General features: G+C 43.1%; 1 protein-coding gene across 2 annotated transcripts in view; it reads left to right on the top strand.

Moving 5' to 3' along the window:
- Nucleotides 1-22,836, top strand: part of NMNAT3 (nicotinamide nucleotide adenylyltransferase 3) — a 72,077-nt gene extending 49,241 nt beyond the window's left edge. Inside the window, exons 4-6 of one of the 2 annotated variants that reach the window (XM_084847082.1) lie at nt 10,758-10,867; nt 20,795-20,900; nt 21,392-22,836. In XM_084847082.1, coding sequence (XP_084703208.1) covers nt 10,758-10,867; nt 20,795-20,900; nt 21,392-21,500 — 325 coding nt within the window. In that variant the 3' untranslated portion in view covers nt 21,501-22,836. Of the gene's footprint in view, nt 1-10,757; nt 10,868-20,794 lie in introns of both variants that reach the window. The other variant, XM_084847081.1, reaches the window with a different exon arrangement.
- Nucleotides 22,837-24,260: the final 1,424 nt, after the last annotated feature.

Genomic DNA, 24,260 nt, shown 5'->3' with positions numbered 1-24,260 from the left:
GCTGTTAAATTATCTTCTCTGCAGAGGATTTTTTTACTCCCAGTCCATGTGCAGGTACAACAGGTTGTGACCTCAGCCCTCTTCAATATTTACTTGTATTAAAGGGGTGTACGAATAGAAAGCAGGGCCTTGCCCCCAGCCCTGGTCAACTGCAATGGGGAAGACTATGCACATAGACTTTTCCGGGAGTTGGAACCCTGATTACATGGGCTTAATCTCCTGGGAAAGCCTACTTGAACAGAGGTCTCCATGTAGGTTCCCCAGCTCAGATTTCCATGCCTAACGTGGGTGTCAGGGCCAGAGGAAGCCACCTGATGTCAGGAGGATCCCTTCCTTAGCGTAGACACCCTTCATGCAAGTAACGCATGAAGGAGGCTTTAGTCTAATCTCATGCAATGCGCCAGGGGTCGGCAACCTACTGGCCTCTAGATGTTTGGGACTAGAACTCCTATAAGCCCTAGCCAGCATGGCCAATAGTCAGGGTTTATGGGAGTTGTAGTCTAAAACATCTGGACAGCACCAGGTTGCCTACCCCATGGTACATGGAGGGCACCTTCAGTTGTATTAACTGTTTTAATGACCCAGTTCACATGATCACCACAGCTTAAACAAGACACAGTGGTTTATTTAAGCTGCGGCACATGCTGGGTGCTATTTGCCTAATTACCTGCCTGGGTGCACCTTGTCATGTCTTCTGAACCTGGGTGGCATGGCTTGTTGGAGGGGGAAACAACCCTCAAATAACCCAAGAACAGGCCGTGATTGTGCAAACTGGGCCATTGTCTGAATTCCATTCATAGCCATGTCTTTTCATTACCTGCATCTTTTTTTTTTATTATTTATTTATTTATTTATTTATTTATTTCATTTCTATACCGCCCAATAGCCGAAGCTCTCTGGGCGGTTCACAAAAATTAAAACCAAACAACACACAATAAAACAATTTAAAATATATAGAACATTAAAACCATTTAATGTAAAAAAAAATTACAACCAGCTTGACAGAAGTCTGTTTTGGTATTCCATTTTTCCTCCTTTCCCCCCTTTCTCATTCCAGACAGATAGAGTGGATTCAGACAATCATTTTCATCTTAAATTTTCAGCTGTTTTAAGATTGTGGGTGGCTTGTTAACCACACCAACAACCCACCGTCACTGGGTTCGGACAGCACAACAAGCTACAAACAGGTGTTGTATTAACGAATGGGTGCCCAGCTCATGCAGCTAACCACAGTGACTTATTTAAGCCACTGTGGCTGAAAATGATGGGGCAAACCAGGTCACTCTGTTCCCTTTCCTGTGATTAGACTTATTTTCTATTCCTCATGTGAAGTCTCTTGTGTTTTCTATGGCAGTAAAGTAAACAGTCTGAAGTCCTCAGAAAAACTGCCTAGGCTTTGTACTTCATATAAGGAATTTTTCCTTGGCATTGTCATCGTTAACAAGGATGCCTCAGAATGGGTGTCCGAATGCATTTCACATTGCTCTGATATGGCAGACCCCAAAATGGAGGGCCGTGTCAAGGACCATTTGATCACAAAAAAGGCAGCATCCTATGTATGGTTCAAGGATGCTTTTCATTGTAAATGTCAACAAAACAACTATGTAGATCAAATGTATATAATACACTTAGGAGGCGAGGAAGGGCTTTTCTGCAGGCTAACTCGGCTAGTGATCGTGGGTATTTTATTTCTTGCTACCGCTGCCTTGTTTGCCTGCGTCATCTAGTTCTTTTGCTATGCAAACAGCTTAAAGATACAATCCTATGCATGATTACACAGAAAAATGTCGTACAGCTCCCAGCATTCCCTAGCCAGCATGCATGTCCTACAGCTCCCAGCATTCCCTAGCCAACATGGCTGGCTAGGAATCCTGGGAGTTGTGGGATGTTTTTATGTCTAATCATGCAGAAGATTGCACTCTAATATAGTCAGTCTGATCTGTGCTTGTCTGGATTATATAGGTTTAGTTTTGGTTGGCTGGTAGGTGCATTTCCCTTCTTTGCAGCAAAGGTCCCATCAGTATTTTGATGTTCTGTGATGTTTGGATGCTTTGTTGCAGTCCTGCTGAACTGATTCGCTGATGAAGGCAAAATTCTCCTTCTCAGTGCAAATTTGAGTTATCTCCATTACAGGGCAGAACCATTTGAAATATCTGACATGTTTTTATCTTCTCTGTCACATGGTAACAGTAACCAGCTGAAACACAATCATGACTGTGAGGCCAGCAGTGATACATCGATGCATGTAGCATGTGTTTCAGGCTATCATGCACACATCGGTTACATATGTCCCTGGCTTGTTCATCTGGTAGCTGAGATAGTGGGAATTCCTAGACAATAACCTAGTTCTCATGTCACAGCATGCCACCCTGGGTGAATTTCCCTGCAGGGCTTGCTGTTTTGCATTTTAAAAAAATCAAGCCATGGTGGGGGCACTCCAACTTGTTGTTGTATGAGAACGCAGCAAGATTGCTGGGATGGTAAACAAGCCACCAGCAACCCTAAAACAGGCCATGGATTCTGGGTGGCCTGTTAATCACCCCAACAATGCACCCTCGCCAGGTTCAACATGTAATGGGAAACTGCCCTTGCCCAGGCTTGATTTTTGAAAATGGTGGCCAGTACCGCAACAAGAAGTCCCATGGCGAAATTCACCCACAGTAGCTTCTCGTTATGGCTCAGTGACTCTTCACCCATCCATATGCTGGCATTAAAGGCCATTCTCAATATTAACTACATAGGAGACAAGACAAATGTTTAGAAATACCTGGCTAGTTTCTTCCATCTGATGGAGAAGTCTGTGTAATGTTAAATCAGTGTGTGTGTGTAAAAACTACATCTTTCATATGCTAACTGGGCAAACATCTTTTTTCTCCCAAGGAATTAGTAGCCTTAGGCATTCCCTTAGGGTCATGTAACTTTACTTCTGAAGGCATGAAAACAAGAAAAGATGTGTTTACAGTTCTAGCCTACTGCTGCAGCTTCCAGATGTCACAATTGTATTTGAATACAAGGCAAGGAAGAGCTGTTCCAAGCATTCCAGCTTTCTTTCTCCCTGCTCAGGCAGTCTTTGTGCCCTGTCTCCCCTCCAGATGTGCTGATTTCTGTCAGTGACTTCTCAGTTCTGTCACTGATCATTTTCTGTCACTGATCATGTTCCATGGCATTGCATCTTGCTTTATTTAGTTTATATTTCTCTTTCTCTTGATTCTGTTTCAGTCTTGACAAGTGGAAATGGCTGTTAATTCTAGGAAACAGCTGGGAAAAGGTGTGAAAGCAGGAAACACTACTTAATGCTCTCAGTCCAGCTGTGAGAGGATTCCTTCCCAGTTTTCACACATTGCCCAGTTTGAGGGTTGATGCATGTGCTCTGCCTGTCTTCTGTAGTGAGTGAAATGATTGGTGATGCGGCATCTAAAAAATTGCATAACCAGGCTTTTACGTGTAAGATATGTTGAGAATCGGCAAGATAAAAAAAGTTTTATGCATGTTCACAAGTTCTGTATAAATGCAAAATTTAGATAGAGAAATATAAACTAAATAAAGCAAGATGCAATGCCATGGAGAAGTGTAATCACTGACAGAAATTAGCACAGATTGAGTAAGAAAACTCTATACAAAATGAACATGTAAACTTCACATCGTTTGGTACTTTTTCTCTAATCCTCAGTTCACATTGTGCCTCAGTTTGGTTGGACTCTGCCAGTGCAGGTCTTAGTGGCACTGATGCAGCTGAACCAAACTGTGAGAGTTACAATCAGAACACTGGAGCTCCCAAATCTGGTGTGAGTTTTAATTTCTAGTGTTAGTCAGCATTTCTGTATTTAATTAACATCACAAACTTACGTATGTCTTCTCAGAAGTAAGCCCCCTGAGTTCAGTGGAGCTTATTTCCAGGTAAATGTGCATAGGATTGCAGCCCAAAGCTGTTAGAAAAAAGTGTTGATACTTCCTCCAGTAGAGGCACTCAAGACAAGGGGAATCTTTTATTCTATCTTAAAGCATTCTAAGCACCCACCACATTTCTACTTACGTCCATACTTCAGACCTGAGAATGCTCATAGGGAGGAGACTCTAGCATACTCTCAACCTCTGTAGGCCCCTGAATGGGTCATCTACATCGCTTGTAGCTTGCTTGGAATGCATCTGTGCAATTGTTTACTGATCTTGGCAACCATGCTCATGTTGTTCTTGCCTTATGTCCCTTACAAGGCTGCTTGTAGAATAGTGAATTCATATTAATGTTGTGTTGCTGCTTTTAAGATCCTGAATGGCATAGACCAGGGGTGGACAACTTGTGGCACTCCAGATGTTTTGGCCTAGAATTCCCATCAGTGCTAGCTAGCATAGCCAATGGTGAGGGATGATGGGAGTTGTAGGCCAAAACATCTCAAAGGCCACAAGTTGCCCACCCCTGGCAAAGGCCCTGACTGTACCAAAAATCTGCTCTTGCAATCTCACCATAGGGACTGAGGGCCGATCTACATTGTGCCTGCCATCGCAACAAATTTGGTGTCCTGTCGGGTTAAACGCTCGTGCATTAAAACGTGATTATCCACACTCAGCCATTTTCCCCACTGCGGTGCTTCATCGAATGCACAAGCTCGGTTCACACTCGAGCGCTGTGCTGTTTTCCTGCTCTTAAACACGGCAGCTCTCATTGGAGGATCAGAAACTCTTCCTGTTTCTGCTGATTCCACGCCCACTGCACGGCAGTGGCGCGGGAGAGGCTTGTCATTTTTCGCATGTTTTCGTGGCCTTGGGGAAAACAACCAGCTTATCCCTTGCCGCTGCCACTGTAGCAGGTGGGGGTGGAGGGAAAAAGGAGGCATGTATCCTCTTCTCCACCCCCACCTGCTGGAGGCCAGGGCAAGAGGCTAGGGGGTGTCTGCCAATGCTCTTTTCCCCACGCCAGCCCTTGACAGCCTGCGCGAGGAAGAGGGGCAGTGGTGGCGGCACCCAGCTCTCGCATTTTGGGGGGAGGGGTTGCTGGCATCTTCGAAGATTCACATCTTCGAATCTTTGGATCTTCAAAGATCATGCCTGAATTAGAAAAAAAAAATTGCGGAGAAGCCTCGATTCTTCGAAGATAACGCCTTAATTAAAAAAAAAAAAAAGCTGAAGCAGGGGATAGAAGGGGGTAAAACCTAGTCTCATTTGAAGGGATAGAACAACCCCCTCCTCAGTGCAGGAAGCCTGCATTCCCAGGTGGTCGCCCATCCAACTACTGACCAGGGCCGACCCTGCTTAGCTTCTGAGACCAGACAAGTGCATACACATCCAACCCTTTGCTTGTTGCTGAGGAAACATTGAGTGCTGAGGAAGCTATGCGATCAGTAGCCGGAAGACGACATGGGGACATCGAGAGCTGTGATTGGACAGGAGGGAAATACAAACACCGCCGTATATGGACAGGCAGAGGAGAGAACTACAACCAGCTACGGTAGCGAAGGCGGAAAATCAGAGCACATTAAGGGGAAATACCGGGATATCAGGGTATTGAAAGCGGGGGCACAGAAGCGGGAAATTCCGGTTCCAATTCAAGGCGGGCACTGCGTAGTGTGAAAGACGGGCGGTGAAACCTCACTGGAAGCGAAAAAACCCATAAGTCTAGATCGGCCCTTAGTTATGATGATACTGGCTTATGTTTGATTTTGTCATGATTCCCCCACAGTGGACCTTGAACTTGGGGTGGAGGATGAGGTGAGGATTCAGTGTGCTACCACACAGCTTTTCCCCAAAAGATTAAACTACAGAGAAGTCAGTTACATCAGCAAGGAAGCCTCTTTACACAAGTAGGCCAGAGCAGGTCAGGTGGGTCACCTTAACCCATATAAAGATATCTGGGTCAAGCTTGCTCACTGACCTGGGCAACTAGATAACTCTTTTGTCATTGCTGGCTTCAGGCCACCTTTGCCTTGGTCCTTCTCTGTATCTGCTTTGCCTCTTCCCAAGTTCAACAGAAACAAAGTCAGATAGGGTATCTCATCTTAAGCTAGCATGATCTGTCTTTCATGTATTTTTATTCCTTTATTTCTTCCACCTTTCTATTCTCACCCTTATAAAATCCTTGTTAGTTTCATTTTTTGTTTCAATCCAAATTGTTGTTGTTCAGTCGTTCAGTCATGTCCGACTCTTTGTGACCCCATGGACCATAGCATGCCAGGCCTTCCTGTCCTGCGCTCTCTCCCGGAGCGTGCTCAAGTCCATATTCATTGCATTAGTAGGAATGGCAGAGAATTCCGCCACGGATCTCAGTGAGGCCGAATGCACTGGCATTCCCCCGAACTCCGTGGCGGAATGGCCTGCCACCCCCCCGCCCCCCTGCGGATCCCCCCCAGGACGAGACTTACCTGGGGCAGACCTTCCAGGCGGCGGCAACCGGTCTTCCAACTGGCTGCCGCCGCCGCCATTTCCAGTGTTAGGCTACATAAAGATTTACGTAGCCTACCATGGCTAGGTTAAAAAAAAAAAACAATGTGATAGGCTACGTAAATCTTTACGTAGCCTATCACGTCTGACTTTTAAAAAAACAAAATGCGTGTACGCAAATGGCGGCGGCTACGGCCGCCACCATTTGCATTCCTTATTTTGGCCCATCTTAGTCTACGTAAATATTTACGTACACTAAGACGGAGAAAATAAGGGGGAACGTAAATAGCGTCCGTAACAATATTTGCGTTCCCCTTATTTTCACCGTCTTAGTCTACGTAAATATTTACGTAGACCAAGACGGGCCAAAAGAAGGAACAGAAATGGCGGCGGCCATAGCCACCGCCATCTGCATACGCGCGTTTGTTTTGTTTTTTTAAAGTCAGCCATGATAGGCTACATAAAGATTTACGTAGCCTATCACGGCTGACTACAGGGATGCAAACGGCGGCGGCTACGGCTGCCTCCATTTGCGTCCCTGCTAGCCAGCGGCTGGATGTCTGGCTGCTGGCGGAGCCGGCCGGCCAGGATTCCGGGGGGGAGGGATGGAGCGCCTCCCCCCCCCAGCGGAACCCGGCGGAGCCAGGTAAGGCCAATTTCATACATGCCTATGCATTAGTGATGCTATCTAGCCATCTCATCCTCTGCCGTCCCCTTCTCCTTTTGCCTTCAGTCTTTCCCAGCATCAGGGTCTTTTCCAGAGAATTTTCTCTTCGCATTAGGTGGCCAAAATATTTGAACTTCAGCTTCAGTATCTGTCCTTCCAATGAGCACTCAGGGTTGATTTCCTTTAGGATGGACTGATTTGACCTCCTTGCAGTCCAGGGGACTCGTAAGAGTCTTCTCCAGCACCACAGTTCGAAAGCATCAATTCTTTGGTGCTCAGCCTTCCTTATAGTCCAGCTCTCACAGCCATACGTTGCTACTGGGAAAACCATAGCTTTGATTATGCGGACCTCTGTCGGCAAAGTGATGTCTCTGCTTCTTACTATGCTGTCTAGGTTTGCCATAGCTTTCCTCCCAAGGAGCAAGCGTCTTTTAATTTCATGGCTACAGTCACTGTCTGCGGTGGTCTTGGAGACCAAGAAAATAAAATCTGTCACTGCTTCCATTTCTTTCCCTTCCATATGCCAGAAAGTGATGGGGCCAGATGCCATGATCTTCGTTTTTTTAATGTTGAGTTTCAAACCAGCTTTTGTACTCTCCTCTTTCACCCTCAACAAGAGGCTCTTTAGATCCTCTTCACTTTCTGCCATTAGGGTGGTATCATCTGCGTATCTGAGGTTGTTGATAATTCTCCCGGTAATCTTAATTCCGACCTGTGATTCATCGAACCCGGCGTTTCTCATGATGTACTCTGCATATAAGTTAAATAAGCAGGGCGACAATATGCAGCCTTGTCATACTCCTTTCCCAATTTTGGTTGTTCTATGTCTGGTTCTTACTGTTGCTTCTTGACCCTCGTACAGGATTCTCAGGAGACAGGTAAGGTGGTCTAGTACCCCCATCTCTTTCAGAATTTGCCACAGTTTGTTGTGATCCACACAATCAAAGGCTTTAGCGTAGTCAATGAAGCAGAAATAGACGTTTTTCTGGAATTCTCTTGCTTTCTCCATGATCCAGCGAAAGTTGGCGATTTGATCTCTAGTTCCTCTGCCTCTTCGAAACCCAGCTTGTACTTCCGGTAGTTCTTGGTTCGCATACTGCTGAAGCCTAGCTTGTAGGATTTTGAGCATCACCTTGCTGGCATGTGAAATGAGCGCAATTGTACAGTAGTTTGAACACTCTTTGGCATTGCCCTTCTTTGGAATTGGAATGTAAACTGACCTTTTCCAGTCTTGTGGCCACTGTTGAGTGTTTCAAATTTGTTGGCATATTGAGTGCAGCACTTTAATAGCATCATCTTTTAGGATTTTAACTAGCTCAGCTGGAATACTGTCATCTCCGCTAGCTTTGTTGTTAGTAATGCTTCCTAAGGCCCACTTGACTTCACTCTCGAGGATGTCCGGCTCAAGTTCAGTGACCGCACTATCATGGCTATCAGGGACATTCAGATCTTTCCTGTATAGTTCTTCTGTGTATTCTTTCCACCTCTTCTTAATCTCATCTGCTTCTGTTAGGTCCCTGCCTTCTTTGTCCTTGATCATGCCCGTCTTTGCACAAAACGTTCCCTTGATTTCTCTGATTTTCTTGAAGAGATCTCTAGTCTTTCCCATTCTGTGGTTTTCTTCGATTTCTTTGCATTGTTCATTTAAAAAGGCCTTCTTCCCTCTCTTGCTATTCTCTGGAACTCTGCATTCAGTTGGATATATCTTCCCCTTTCTCCCGTGCTTTTTGCTTCCCTTCTTTCCTCAGCTACTTGTAAAGCCTCATCAGACAGCCACTTGGCTTTCTTGCATTTCTTTTTCTTTGGGATGGATTGAGTTGCTGCCTCCAGAACAATGTTACGGGCCTCCATCCATAGTTCCTCAGGCACTCTGTCTATCAGGTCTAATCCCTTAAATCTATTCCTCACCTCCACTGTATATTCATCAGGGATATGATTTAGGTCATACCTGAATGATTTAGTGGTTTTCCTGACGTTCTTCAATTTAAGCCAAAATTTTGCAACAAGAAGCTCATGATCTGAGCCACAGTCAGCTCCAGGTCTTGTTTTTACTGACTGTATGGAGCTTCTCCATCTTTGGCTGCAAAGTACATAATCAATCTGATTTCGATATTGACCATCTGGTGATGTCCATGTGTAGAGTCGCCTCTTGTGCTGTTGGAAAAGAGTGTTTGCTATGATCAGCGTGTTCTCTTGGCAAAACTCTATTAGCCTGTGTCCTGCTTCATTTTGAACACCAAGGCCATACTTGCCTGTTATCTCGGTGATTTCTTGACTTCCTACTTTAGCATTCCAATCCCCTATGATGAAGAGGACATCTCTTTTTGGTGTTAGTTCTAGAAGGTGTTGTAGGTCTTCATAGAACTGATCATCCTCAGCTTCTTCGGCCTCAGTGACTGGGGCATAGACTTGAATTACTGTGATGTTGAATGGTTTGCCTTGGATTCGTACTGAGATCATTCTATCGTTTTTAAGATTGTACCCCAGTACAGCTTTTCCCACCCTTTTGTTGACTATGAGTGCTACTCCATTTCTTCTAAGGGATTCTTGCCCACAGTAGTAGATATGATGGTCACCTGAATTAAATTCGCCCATGCTTGTCCATTTTAGTTCGCTGATTCCCAAGATGTCAATGTTCAATCTTGCCATCTCATGTTTGACCACCTCCAGCTTACCTTGATTCATTGATCTTACATTCCAGGTTCCTAAACAATATTGTTCTTTTCAGCATCGGATTTTCTTTTCACGACCAGACACATCCACAGCTGAGTGTCCTTTCGGCTTTGGCCCAGCGCTTCACTCTTTCTGGTGCTACTTGGAAATGCCCTGTGCTCTTCCCCAGTAGTATATTGGACACCTTCCGACCTGAGGGGCTCATCTTCCAGCATCATATCTTTTAGTCTTGTGATACGTTCCATGGGGTTTTCTTGGCAAGAATACTGGAGTGGGTTGCCATTTCCTTCTCCAGTGGACTACATTTTGTCAGAACTCTCCGCCATGACCTGTCCATCTTGGGTGGCCCTGCACGGCATAGCTTATGGCTTCACTGAGTTACGCAAGCCCCTTCGCCACAACAAGGCAGTGATCCATGAAGGGGAATCCAAATAACTGTGGCTCATTCTACATATCCAAGGGAGCTTTGGACTCGTGCTTTCTTAAACAACCCATGGAGAACATATTTTGGAATGAAGGGGAGTTTCAAAGCCAGTTTTTGACACAGCACAGGTGGCTCCTATTCAAAAGAAAAAGGTTAAAAAAAATCCACTGGGCATGCTTAAATAAGTCATTTAGATCATAGCCAATGACTCTTCTGTTTTTGTTCTTTTTCTCTGTTTAAAATTGGTTTTCATTTTTCAATGTGATCGTATTTTAACTTATTATGTAAATGCCTGAAATGTTTATTACACTTTATTGTGTTTTGTAAAGTGGAGATTCAACAAAAGAAACCATTTTACATCCATTATATATCCTAGAGGAGTAAAAGTAACATAAAACAAAATAATGGTCAATCGAAGATATTCAAGTTGGACATGAATGTGAGCCACCATTGACACAAATCTTGCAGTGTGCAGAATTAATATGGCAAATACTTCAACCATCTAATTAAACCCTAAAGTGCACAAAAGCCGATTGAGTTTTAGAAACTGAAAGTGCAAGTTAATCGCCTTGTGTATCTCTGAGAGGATTACCTTACACAGAACCCTTTATTTTAACACAGGCACCATTACAAAGAACTGCTTAAATCACACCATATCAGAGAACTGCCTGGGGAGAACAATTGGCCCATAGAAAAAGCTGCAGCAGCATCGTTTGCTTCATCACTCACAGGTTTGTTCATGCTATAAATAGTGTTCCTTGTGTAAGTGATAAAGCCTTGCATCTTGGGCAGATTAATATCTGTGCTTAAGTGGGAAAGTTGGACATTCATACTTTTGGTGGCTGCCGTTTCATGGTCAAAACTTAGGAGACTCTAATGCTGCAGGGGATGCAACTGTAAACTGATGATGTCCTTTTCAGGTGTTCAGGTGTGAATGGATGGGGATGGCATCACAGTGGCAGGCTCTGTAGGGAGCCCCCATGTCCATCACACATATGGCCGTACACACAGAGGGCCATCTCTAAGCAGTTGAGAACTCTGCCCGGTCGATTGGAAAGCTTTCTGTGCATTTAGCTGCACGCACAGGGATCTCTATACATATTCTAATGAACATGCGTAGGTTGGGGAAGAGTCTGCCATTGCAATGCCACACCCTCATCACCACATTACACAAACAAATGACTGAAAATGGCTCAAATTTCATGTTGTTGTTCAGTCGGTCAGTCGTGTCCAACTCTTCGTGACCCCATGGACCATAGCATGCCAGGCCTTCCTGTCCTGCGCTCTCTCCCGGAGAGTGCTCAAGTTCATATTCATTGCATCGGTGATGCTATCTAACCATCTCATCCTCTGCCGTCCCCTTCTCCTTTTGCCTTCAGTCTTTCCCAGCATCAGGGTCTTTTCCAAAGAGTTTTCGCATTAGGTGGCCAAAATATTTGAGCTTCAGCTTCAGTATCTGTCCTTCCAATGAGCACTCAGGGTTGATTTCATTTAGGATTGACTGATTTGACCTCCTTGCAGTCCAGGGGACTCGTAAGAGTCTTCTCCAGCACCACAGTTCGAAAGCATCAATTCTTCGGCGCTCAGCCTTCCTTATAGTCCAGCTCTCACAGCCATACATTACTACTGGGAAAACCATAGCTTTGATTAGACGGACCTTTGTCGGCCAGGTGATGTCTCTGCTTCTTACTATGCTGTCTAGGTTGGCCATAGCTTTCCTCCCATGGAGCAAGCGTCTTTTCATTTCATGGCTACAGTCACGGTCTGCAGTGATCTTGGAGGCCAAGAAAGTAAAATCTGTCACTGCTTCCATTTCTTTCCCTTCTATATGCCAGGAAGTGATGGGGCCAGATGCCATGATCTTCGTTTTTTTAATGTTGAGTTTCAAACCAGCTTTTGCACTCTCCTCTTTCACCCTCAACAAGAGGCTCTTGAGATCCTCTTCGCTTTCTGCCATTAGGGTGGTATCGTCTGCATATTGGAGGTTGTTGATAATTCTCCCAGCAATCTTAATTCCGACCTCTGATTCATCCAACCCGGCATTTCTCATGATGTACTCTGCATATAAGTTAAATAAGCAGGGTGACAATATGCAGCCTTGTCGTACTCCTTTCCCAATTTTGAACCACTCGGTTGTTCCATGTCTGGTTCTGACTGTTGCTTCTTGACCCTCGTACAGGTTTCTCAGGAGACAGGTAAGGTGGTCTGGTACTCCCATCACTTTAAGAATTTGCCACAGTTTGTTGTGATCCGCACAATCAAAGGCTTTAGCGTAGTCAATGAAGCAGAAATAGACGTTTTTCTGGAATTCTCTTGCTTTCTCCATGATGCAGCGAATGTTGGCGATTTGATCTCTAGTTCCTCTGCCTCTTCGAAACCCAGCTTGTACTTCCGGTAGTTCTCGGTTCGCATACTGCTGAAGCCTAGCTTGTAGGATTTTGAGCATCACCTTGCTGGCATGTGAAATGAGCGCAATTATGCGGTAGTTTGAACACTCTTTGGCGTTGCCCTTCTTTGGAATTGGAATGTAAACTGACCTTTTCCAGTCCTGCGGCCATTGTTGAGTGTTCCAAATTTGTTGGCATATTGAATGCAGCACTTTAACAGCATCATCTTTTAGGATTTTAACTAGCTCAGCTGGAATACTGTCATCTCCGCTAGCTTTGTTGTTAGTAATGCTTCCTAAGGCCCACTTGACTTCACTCTCGAGGATGTCCGGCTCAAGTGCAGTGACCGCACTATCATGGCTATCAGGGACATTCAGATCTTTCCTGTATAGTTCTTCTGTGTATTCTTTCCACCTCTTCTTAATCTCATCTGCTTCTCTTAGGTCCCTGCCTTCTTTGTCCTTGATCATGCCCGTCTTTGCACAAAACGTTCCCTTGAGATCTCCGATTTTCTTGAAGAGATCTCTAGTCTTTCCCATTCTGTCCTTTTCCTTGATTTCTTTGCATTGTTAATTTAAGAAGGCCTTCTTGTCTCTCCTTGCTATTCTCTGGAACTCTGCATTCAGTTGGATATATCTTCCCCTTTCTCTCTTGCTTTTCGCTTCCCTTCTTTCCTCAGCTACTTGTAAAGCCTCATCAGACAGCCACTTGGCTTTCTTGCATTTCTTTTTCTTTGGGATGGATTTCGTTGCTGCCTCCTGAACAATGTTACGGACCTCCGTCCATAGTTCCTCAGGCACTCTGTCTATCAGGTCTAATCTCTGAAATCTATTCCTCACCTCCACTGTGTATTCATAAGGGATATGATTTAGGACATACCTGAATGGTTTAGTGGTTTTCCGTACATTCTTCAATTTAAGCCGAAATTTTGCAAGAAGCAGCTCATGATCTGAGCCACAGTCAGCTCCAGGTCTTGTTTTTACTGACTGTATGGAGCTTCTCCATCTTTGGCTGCAAAGTACATAATCAGTCTGATTTCGATATTGACCATCTGGTGATGTCCATGTGTAGAGTCGCCTCTTGTGCTGTTGGAAAAGAGTGTTCGCTATGATCAGCGTGTTCTCTTGGCAAAACTCTATTAGCCTTTGTCCTGTTTCATTTTGAACACCAAGGCCATGCTTGCCTGTTATCCCGGTGATTTCTTGACTTCCTACTTTAGCATTCCAATCCCCTATGATGAAGAGGACATCTTTTTTTGGTGTTAGTTCTAGAAGGTGTTGTAGGTCTTCATAGAACCCATCAACCTCAGCTTCTTCGGCCTCAGTGGTTGGGGCATAGACTTGAATTACTGTGATGTTGAATGGTTTGCCTTGGATTCGTACTGAGATCATTCTATCGTTTTTAAGATTGTACCCTAGTACTCCTTTTTCCACCCTTTTGTTGACTATGAGTGCTACTCCATTTCTTCTAAGGGATTCTTGCCCACAGTAGTAGATATGATGGTCACCTGAATTAAATTCACCCATGCCTGTCCATTTTAGTTCGCTGATTCCCACGATGTCGATGTTCAATCTTTCCATCTCATGTTTGACCACCTCCAACTTACCTTGATTCATTGATCTGACATTCCAGGTTCCTAAACAATATTGTTCTTGACAGCATCGGATTTTCTTTTCACGACCAGACACATCCACAGCTGAGTGTCCTTTCGGCTTTGGCCCAGCCGCTTCACTCTTTCTGGCGCTAATTGGAAATACCCTCTGCTCTTCCCCAGTAGTATATTGGACACCTTCCGACCTGAGGGGCTCATCTTCCGGTGTCATCTCTTTTAGCCTTGTGTTACGTTCCATGGGCAGCTATACATACAGGGACTAATGAATGCATTTGGTTGGATGTGGAGCCTATCCTCCTTGAACACATGGAAAATGCTGTGGATCACAGGGATGCCTTCATTTAGATAAATACATAAGGCAGTATCTAAACTGGCACTCTTTTAGGTTGCACTAGCAGGAACAATCACTAGTGCAACAGAAAACTAGTGCTTCCTAGAGCAACCAGAAACACACCAAATCAAATGTTCCCAGGACAAGGCAGGTCAGCAGAGCTCCCTTTTGGGAGCTCTGCTGACTTGTTCCATTCCAGAAATGCTAGTTTCTGCTAGTTTCCAGTTGCTCTAGAAAGTGCTAGTTTCCTGTTGTGCTAGCAGCCATTCCCACTAGTGCAAGGGAAGATTTGGATACTTCCCATTACTATACTTCGTGGTTTAATTCCTGATTTCCTCCTTACTTGTCCTCTCTCTACCCTGCATGTACTCTAAACAAGATTTCAATTCTATTTAGTGATGTGTAGTCAAAGCCCCAGCAGATGTCCTTCAGCCACCTGGAAGCAGTGAATGATTTCTACTCAACCTCTCCCAAACTTGGTTCAATCCAAAACATGCTATGGGCAGGCTTGCCTGATGACAAACATTTCCATATCCTGCACAATGCCTGTTTCTAAATTGTATTTCCTGCTGTTGTATGTCAGTAATACTTCCGTGTAGGGAAGGACAAGCACACCTAAACTCACCCCAGATTAACTCGAAAATGTCCTGAAATCTTCCTCCAAAACTGGAAAGTTCTTGGATCATTTTTCTTACCTGAACTGTGACTGAAAAAAACAACCTGTCCCTCAACCTCTGAAATCTCCTATTCAGTATAATGGAGTGAGGAAGATGGGCTTCCACTCCTACAGCCTGTAACTGGACTAGCTGCTTTGGAAACTAGAGATTGCATGCACTGAGACTCTGTGCCAGCCAGTCATGCAATCTCTGGCTCTCAAACAGGCCAAGGCCAGGCTGAGAGACCTTCACAGGGAGACTCAGACTTTGCTAGATGATCCATGGCTTGCAGAGGCTTTGCTGAGCTAGGAAAGATCTCTCTCCTACCCATGCAATGCATTGTTCAGCCAGGGATGCCTCCAGCTCAGATTTCAATCTGAGCTGAATTTGGGGGCTTTGCTCTCCTTTGAGGAGAGAGCCAAGCTCTGCTTTGCTTGCAAGCCAAGCTTTGCAAGGAGAGCCAAGCTTTGCTTTGAGGAGAGCAAAGCTTGGCTCTCCTTTGAGGTGGCCTTTAATGGGCCACCAAAGTTCTCTTCTAAGCTTGGCTTGGGAGAGCAGTGCCAGCATCTCTACTTCCTTGTTAATGTAAAAGCCATCTTCCATTTTTGAGAGCATCTCAGTTATTTGCTGTTTTCTTTCAAAAGCGCCTCTGAGATATTTACAAGGTCTGCTATCAATTTAATACTCTTCTAGCTTCTCTGTGACTTATTTCAGCAGGTCTTCACATCTCTGATAAGGATCATCGAATTTAGCATCATATACACAGTAGTCTTTTCCCTTTTATAAGGGACACTTGATCTTTATTTCATTTCAAATTGAACTTGGGCAGATAACATGGCTGGTTTCTTACCTATTTTGGTTTGAGAGCTTTGTCTCTTAATGAGATCTTGCTGGCTGTTAAATCCAGCTGTTTCCTTTTTTACAGACAGTGGTTTCTCCTTTGGCTAGCTTGGTTTTCCTTCCTGAAAAGGTCTTACAGAATATTATAATAACTTTCTCTCCACCAGTATTGATTCAGATATACCAGTCAAAAGCTTACAAAAATAAAGGCTCTGGTACATGAGAAACCGGAACACTATTACAGGCGTTTGACTTTAGAAAAGCATTATCAGTTGTGAAAGTGCAAGATCATTATTTAACAGTAGCCCTCAAAAGTCCAAGGACATTATATTCTCGGTCTTCTTCCCTCTGGAGTTGATTCTATCAGCAGCCTTCTTTAAAAACCAATTTAGTTGTTCAGTTCTGGTTTCATCATTCCAAGATTTGATGCCTTTTTAAAAAAGAGATTCTTATGCTCTTCTCATGGGTTATTTTTTCATTACTATCAGGATGGATAGATGATGGTGTATTCTATATAGCTTGACCATGTTGCCAGTTGATTTCGCTTGTCAAAGAGCGCTGCTTGTACATTCATTCAGATGAAAACTGCTATGCTGATCTCCATAAAAAGCTTCAGAACATATACTGGTACCATGCATGTGATGCTTTATAATTTCTTTGATTAGTTTGGATTTTTCCAGTTTAAAAAAGGAAGCATTAAAAAAAAAACACAGTAACCTTCAAATGTGCCGTTTATTTTCAACATATAAACTGCACCTTGCTAAATATACTCACTGAATTCATTGGGATTGGAATAAGAACACGTAACTGAGGGCAGGATAACAGCTGTTGTTAGATACTATTTCCAGGAAGCCTTTCTAGTCTTGTAACTGTTCTGTCAGAATAAGCTGTAGAGAACTAAGCAGTGAACTGAGCAGTGCAGTGTTTATAACTCAGATGTGGAGCACATGCAGAAGGTCTTGAGTTCTGGGATAGCTACACATAGACCAGAAGCTCTAATCCATTGGCTCCTGAAAAGTTAATTTTATATTAACCGCTGAGAGATTTTATTATATTCAGTGGTATATAAATTCCACAAATAATTATTTATACATACACACATTGTTGTTGTTGTTCAGTCGTGTCCGAATACACATATATAAAAAATGTACCGCTTCTCTGAAGCCAACCAAGGTGGTTTACAAAAAGTTCAGTAAATAAAAAACATAATAAAATAAAACATAGTAAAATATGAAAAACAACCTTTAAAAATATTACAGCAATTTAAAAAGCCAAGTTAAAAGGATATATCTTGACCCTGTTCCTGAACACAGAGGAGTGGGGACCAATCACAGCTCCAAAGAGAGTGTGTTCCAGTGTTTGGGAGCAACACAAGAGAAAGCCCTTTCCAGCATGCCTGAGGAGGAGGTATCTGCAAGTAAGAGTGTCTTCAAAAGGGCCTCTCCTGCTGTTCTTAATAACAAAACAGGTTCATGTCAAGATAGGCAGTCTCTCAGCCATGCCCTAAACCAGATTGAGCTTTAAAGGTTAAACCAACAACCTTGAACTGAGCCTGGAAAACAATTGGCAACCAGTGCAGATTTTTCAGTATTGAGGTGGTACGATCATGATACCATGCCCTGGTTAGCAGAGTAGATGCCACATTTGAACCAACTGAAGGTTCTGGATGCTTTTCAAGGACAGCCCTATGTAGGGTGCATTGCAATAGTCTAACCATGATGTAAATAAAGCATACATGGATAACTCTTGTCAGATCAGACTGACTCAGGAATGGTTGCAGCTGGCACACTAGATGTAATTGTGCATATACACTCCTCAGCTCTGCTGATACCTGGATCCAGGAGCACTCCCAAGCTATGAATCTGATCTTTCAAGCTGAAAAGAATCCAGATCCAGATTGGACAACACATTTTTACCTGAACAACCCAGAGTTCCAGGTTCGGATGTCATGGAGCACAAGCCAGGAATGGGGCATTCCTGGATGTTTAGCAAAGTGCAAGCAGCTGGAGATCAGGAGGTAGCTCGCTCCCACACAATCCCAACTACCCATGGTTTGAACAACTCATGGTTAGTCATTACGTCCAAACCAGGTCATTGGCTTTCTTAGCTGCCTTCACCGCCACACAGTAGGTGTCCAATTGGAATCTTGTCTGTGTTCAGATACATCTCAAGCTTTCCTCCAGTGGCGCTCTAGCCTTCATCCCTCCTGTATTTATTTATTTATACATACACACACACATACACACAGCCTGGTGGACCCCCAAGCGGCAACTTATTCCAGAGGTGTCTAGGGCAGCACTCATGCTCAGTGACACAAATCTACACACGCACACATATCTGCACCAGTTTATGGCTTCTTAAAAGTGTTTCTATATTTTGTTCTAGCTTGAAAGCTGTACGTTGCCCTGCTGTCCTGCTATTTCAGCATGCTAGCTATCATTTAGCTTTAAAACCACAAGACTACCCTTTTTTCTTGGCAATGCTCTACCATTTCATGAACCTTTAAAAAAATAATGTAGGGAGCAAACCTATGGCTGCTAAACGGCCATAGGATATCTGGTTTTCCGGGAATTGACCTCAGAGCCCATGCTCCAAGGTTGGTTCCCAGAGGACCAACCTCTCCCCACTTCCACGCTGCCTCAGAGACAGCGTGGAACAGCCCCATGCTCCGCACTCGCAAGAGAAGCATGGAGCAGCCAAAAAGGGGCATTCCCAGAAGGCATTCCGGGGCGGGGAGAGTGGAAATGCCAGTACGACACATCCAGTGTGTCATACAGCAGCCTCTTCCCCCGCTCTACCCTCCCGCTGCTAGACAGCCACAATCAGCTGTCTAACCGAAAATGCAGGGCAGGAGAAGTGCAGAGGGAACGATCCCCTCCATGCTTCTCCTGCCCTGCATTGGATAGGCGGTCACCCCCAAGTTCAGAGGGAGCTGCCTATCTGAATAGGATTGTGCCCTTAATTTAGTTCCTGGAAGGCTGCTCAATCTTGCTTTTTAGTGCTAGACTACGCATCTGCCCTATTTTTTTAAGCACAACCCACCTCTCCAAGAAAGCTATTTCCTGCTTCTTCCTCTCATCCCAAGATATTACTTAATATTGTAACGTTGTTTTGGGATTAGGATTTGGAAATTATCTCATGAGCAATGTAATCCTATATATGTTTACCCCAAAATAAGTATTACTGGGTCCAGTGGAGCTTACTCCTAGGTAAGTGTGCATAGGACCGCAACCAAAGGCTAAAAAATCAGTGGAGACATGCATTCATGGATAATCCAGTTAATCAGTTTTAATTTATGTATTTATTTAGACATACATACATTGGACTGCCAGTTATAACAGAGTCAGTTCTTTTTGAAATTTTCTCTCTGAGAAGCAGCAGCATGCCGCTGAATAAGATATTAATGCTTTCCCATATGTACACCTTTGGAATTGGAGGCACTTTGTTAGATGGTTGAGGCTGCATTCCTATAAACACTCACATGGAAGTGGGCCTTATTGAAATCAGTGGGATTACTTCTGTATAGGATTGCATCCTGAAGCTGATTGCACTGACACTACTCCCCTTTGCTTCACCCCACTTCTCATAATGTAGGGTTTAAGTTTCTTTGTTGTATGAATTAACCTGCTAACATAATCCTAGATCTATATGTTGGAGATATGGGTAGGGGGAAGGGTTAGTGCAATCACCCTGAGATATGGGTCAGTCAGGGGGTACACTCTGATTAAGTGAAAGTTATTCTGCCACTAAATGCTAGTGTGGTATATTTGTGAGAAAGAAATCAGACAATATCCCTAGATTGTTCTTGGTGTGTATTATCTGACTAGCACTCACAAAGATAGGTGTGCATTCAGATGTACAACTTAGTATGAGGAGCGTGGGGGAGAAAGGGTTTCAAGACAGATTCATGGAAACGTGGCTTCCCTTTATAACTTTTGTTAATACATGCCCACAGACCAGCATCCACCAAATACTAAATCATATTTCTGGAAGGGAATAATAGCTAGGAAGATTGGAAATTGAAACAGGGATATTACTGGTAGCAGTAGAAGATGAAACTTATTTTACAATCATATATCCCATATCAATGTCTCCTGTATCTACTAGCATATGTATATATATTTTTTTTAAACTCTATGTAACTGCATGTATTGCATGTATTGTGTGCTGTTGATGTTTTGGTTATGTTAAAACTATTATGTATCTTAGGGGAAAAATGAAATTAAGACATTTAGGACGCAATCCTATGGGGATAGTCAGCCACTTCCAAACTTGGAGGCAGCTGACTATCCAGTGCAGGGTGGATGGCGTGTGGAGGGGATCCTCTCCTTTGCACTCTGGCTACCATGCATTTGCGGCTAGACAGCCAATTTTGGCCATTTAGCCAGGGCGTGTCAGAGGGGGGAAGCAGGATGGTGCATAGGAAGCGTCATAAAGACATTTCCATGGTCTTCTCCCAACCCCTAGGGATGCCCCCTTTTCGCCTGCTCTGCACTACATTTACAAGCATGGAGATGGAGACAAACCACAGCATCTATGAGAAAGCGGGGGAGGGAGCGGGGAGGGGGGTTTCTGGGATCCGAAAAATCCTATGGCCATCTAGATACTGTCTAGCGGCCATACAATTGCTCCCTTACAGATTAAAAAAATATGATCCCACTTGTGATCTGAAATAATACAACTGATGAAGGACCATATTGCCAGTTAGGCTGTGTGTGTGTGTGCATGCCTGTGCATGTATGAGTGCCTATAAACTACAGATGCAAATAAATCATTACTGGTAGATGTTTCAGTAAAAGATAATACAAGTAATGCTTGTTATATTCTTGCAGTTGTTCCGAAGCTAAAACTTCTTTGTGGAGCTGATTTTCTGAAGACGTTTCAAACACCTAACCTCTGGAAGGAAGAACACATTTTAGAAATAGTGGGAAAGTTTGGGTTAGTATGTATTAGTCGTGCCGGCAGTGATTTTTCTCAGTGCATCACTGAATCAGTGCTGTTAAGTAGATACCAGCACAATATCCACTTGGTTAGAGAGTGGATTCGGAATGAAATCAGCGCCACACACATAAGGCGTGCTTTGCGCAAAGGCCAAAGTGTAAAATACCTGGTTCCAGATTCAGTTATTTCCTACATTAAGCAACACAATATATATACAGAAGAGACTGAACAGAAAAATGCAGGGGATTTGCTGCAGCCTCTTAAGCAATATAGTGCTGTGCTCAGCCCTCTTAATGACTGATGGCTCTACTCTACCAAATCAGAATAATTATCCACTTCAAAGTGGGGAAAGCCAAATACTTTACCTGTAAAGGAAAGTAATATTGGCTGTCGTAATTTGGGATTGATTCATCTTAGAGAAAGTTTGTGTACACCAATGCAAAGCCTTTGAGGTGATCTGATGTACAGATGTAACTCTGCTTACATAGGGAGTTCCAAGCTGTCTTTCAGTGTTCGGACACACATAATGGGGATTCCAGTCCAGGGCTGTCTGTCCCTATGTCGATAAATGAAGTAAGTAACCCTTGTTCCACCTGATTCTCTTTGCTAGGATTGGAGTAGGGTTGTGTACACTGGGGCTGCTGGGTCAGATATATATTCACTTAAAATTAGTAGTGTTTGCTGTATTGGGCTTATGCCATTGATTGCAACAAGAGTTACGTCAACATAGCGGCTGCATTCAGATGATTGTCCATAGTTTCATAAGCCATGATTTATGATGCCATGGACTAACACTGTAACTGTGCATTCCTCCTTCAACCTTCCTCTCTTCTTATCGTGTGCCAGCTTCAGCATTAAGATCTTGGCTTGCCTTAAGCTATAGTTCCCCATTCCATTTGAACCAGGGAACTCTGGCATAATATTGGTTTACAAACCAGGAAAATAATGCCAAGATGTGATGGCTTTATGAAGCCGTGGACTAATCATTCGAACACAGCCAATCTGTTTTAGAATTGCAGTGTTATAGGCATTTTTTATTTGTTTGGGAGAAAACCTGTTTTAACACTTTTAGTAACATTTCACTATGGATTTTAAAGCGTCTTGAATTATTGTTATAAGGCTTTCACCGTATCACAATGCTATAGTGCTTTTAGTGTGTCAGCTTTAGTTTAAAATTGTCAGCCGCTGCCATGTTGGAATACGAAGAACAATCCCACTTGTCAGCATCAGATTTGCAAGGACTCTTGCCACCCTCCCATTCATGGATTGATAACATTTGTTGTAAATGGTGCTATTCCACTACAGCAAATGTATTTCTACAGATGCAAAGCGAGAAACCACATATTTTTCTGTTGCATACCTCTTCACATCTGTATGGATGTTTCACAATCCCCTACAATAAATGCAAAGAAAATCAATTGATTTGAAGACACACAGGTACTAGAGCAGTGGCCATTTCTGCAACAGGACACTCCTTTTCATCGTTTCACATAAAACAGACAGAAAATCCAGTGTACTTCTTCACCAATCACTCCAGAGGATGAGGTTGTAAACTCCATCACCGCAAATCTAAGTGGAGTATTGTCTGTATGTGGTTCACTCCTGCTGGAAACTGATTTTTCAAATGGCTGTATAGCAGGAACATACTGACACTTATTTATTATTTATTTTTACATTTTCTAGTCTGCCTTTCTGCTCAAAAACCAGGGCATAATTTACAAAAGTTTCTCCAGCCATTGTTACAAGGAGATAAGAATACTAGTCAGAATTGTGAAGGATGTTTATTTCATTATGATTCTGTAATAATCTAGTGGTGGAAGAATACAATACACATTTAAATAAATGTTGATTTGTATGCAACTTCATAAGAAATCTATTTTGCATGCTATTTCATGAATACTAACTTTAAAATAAAGCATAATTTTCCCCCGCCCCCTCCGAAATCTGTTGCAGTACTCCTACCTCTGAACTGTTTGGAGATGGTCAGTTACAGCAGTGTCATTCTCAGACATCATTGTTCTTGTGTTCTTAGCCCGGAACACTATTTTCTTGGTGGAAAGGTAGGGTACAAATGGAATAAATAAATACCCTGTTTGAAAGAAGGGGACTGAGAGAATAACTAAGAAAACTGAAAATGTGACAAAATGTGATAGTTCCCTTTCTAGTCAATTTTCAGATAGAACTTTCAGTACACTAATGGATAGAATGTTGGACTTTGATCCAGTGCAAGGCAGACAGGGCATGGAGGGGAGGCCTGAATTCAAATCCTTGTTCAGCTATGAAGCTCTTTTATTTATTTTATTTATTTATTTCATTTCTATACCGCCCAATAGCCGAAGCTCTCTCTTTGACCTTTCACAGTTGCCCTCAGCCTAATCTACCTTACAGTAGGTTAGTATTGTGAGGATGGAATATGAGGGGGTACCATGCATGCTTCTCTGAACTTCTTAAATAGAAGATTTATAAGACTTCAGTACAGTGAGACTACACACCAAAAGTACTCCCAAAACTTCCTAAGTTCAAAAAAAGACTCTTATAGTGGATCTAACAGGTGATAGAATTTCCCTTACAGAAATTAAACTGCTGTCTAAAGCCTGCTGCCCTATGCCTAGAAAGCATGACCTGGCCCAAGTGAACACTGATATTAAAGTATTTGAGAGAAGATGCCAGTCTTCCATAATGATAGCACAACTCATATTGTGAACCCACGCCATAATCCTCTCTCACAGCTCCTGCCCATAAAAAACCGGACACCAAACCCAAAGAGAAATTCAGTATTAGAAACCTTCCTTTAATCAATTAAAGAAAGAGTTAATAAATACAAACCTGGATGCATCTTTGATGATCTATCAAGAAAAGAAAGAGAGGCCCTCAGCCAACTTGGAGTTAGAAAGAACATATCCATAAAACCAGCTGATAAAGGAGGAGCTGTTGTTTTGATGAAGACTCAGGATTATATTTCTGAAGGTCTGAAACAACTAAATGACACCTCTACATACAAACTCCTCAATCATGATATCATAGCTGACCTAAATAAAAAAAACTGGCAATGTAATCCATAAATTTCTCCTTGAAAACTTACTGGGTTTGCTGATCTTTTAATTAACCTCTCCTTTACGGGAAGATTTCACATGCTACCAAAGATCCATTAGAAACAACAACAACCCAAGACAACCTATTGTTTCATCCACCAATACTGTCACTGAAAGAATTTCACTATATATTGACTCCATAATGCAACCACTGGTCCATAAACTTCATTCATATATCAAGGACACTATGGATTTCCTTATGAATGTTGAAAGACTAAATCAGGAACATTGATTTAACAATGATACTATCATTGCAACCTTTGAT

This window comes from Heloderma suspectum, chromosome 3 (assembly GCF_057233095.1).
Source record: "Heloderma suspectum isolate Gila_16-S chromosome 3, 16-S_ref, whole genome shotgun sequence".
In the NCBI taxonomy this organism is placed as follows: domain Eukaryota; kingdom Metazoa; phylum Chordata; class Lepidosauria; order Squamata; family Helodermatidae; genus Heloderma; species Heloderma suspectum.
This window is presented reverse-complemented; position numbering and strand designations above follow the sequence as displayed.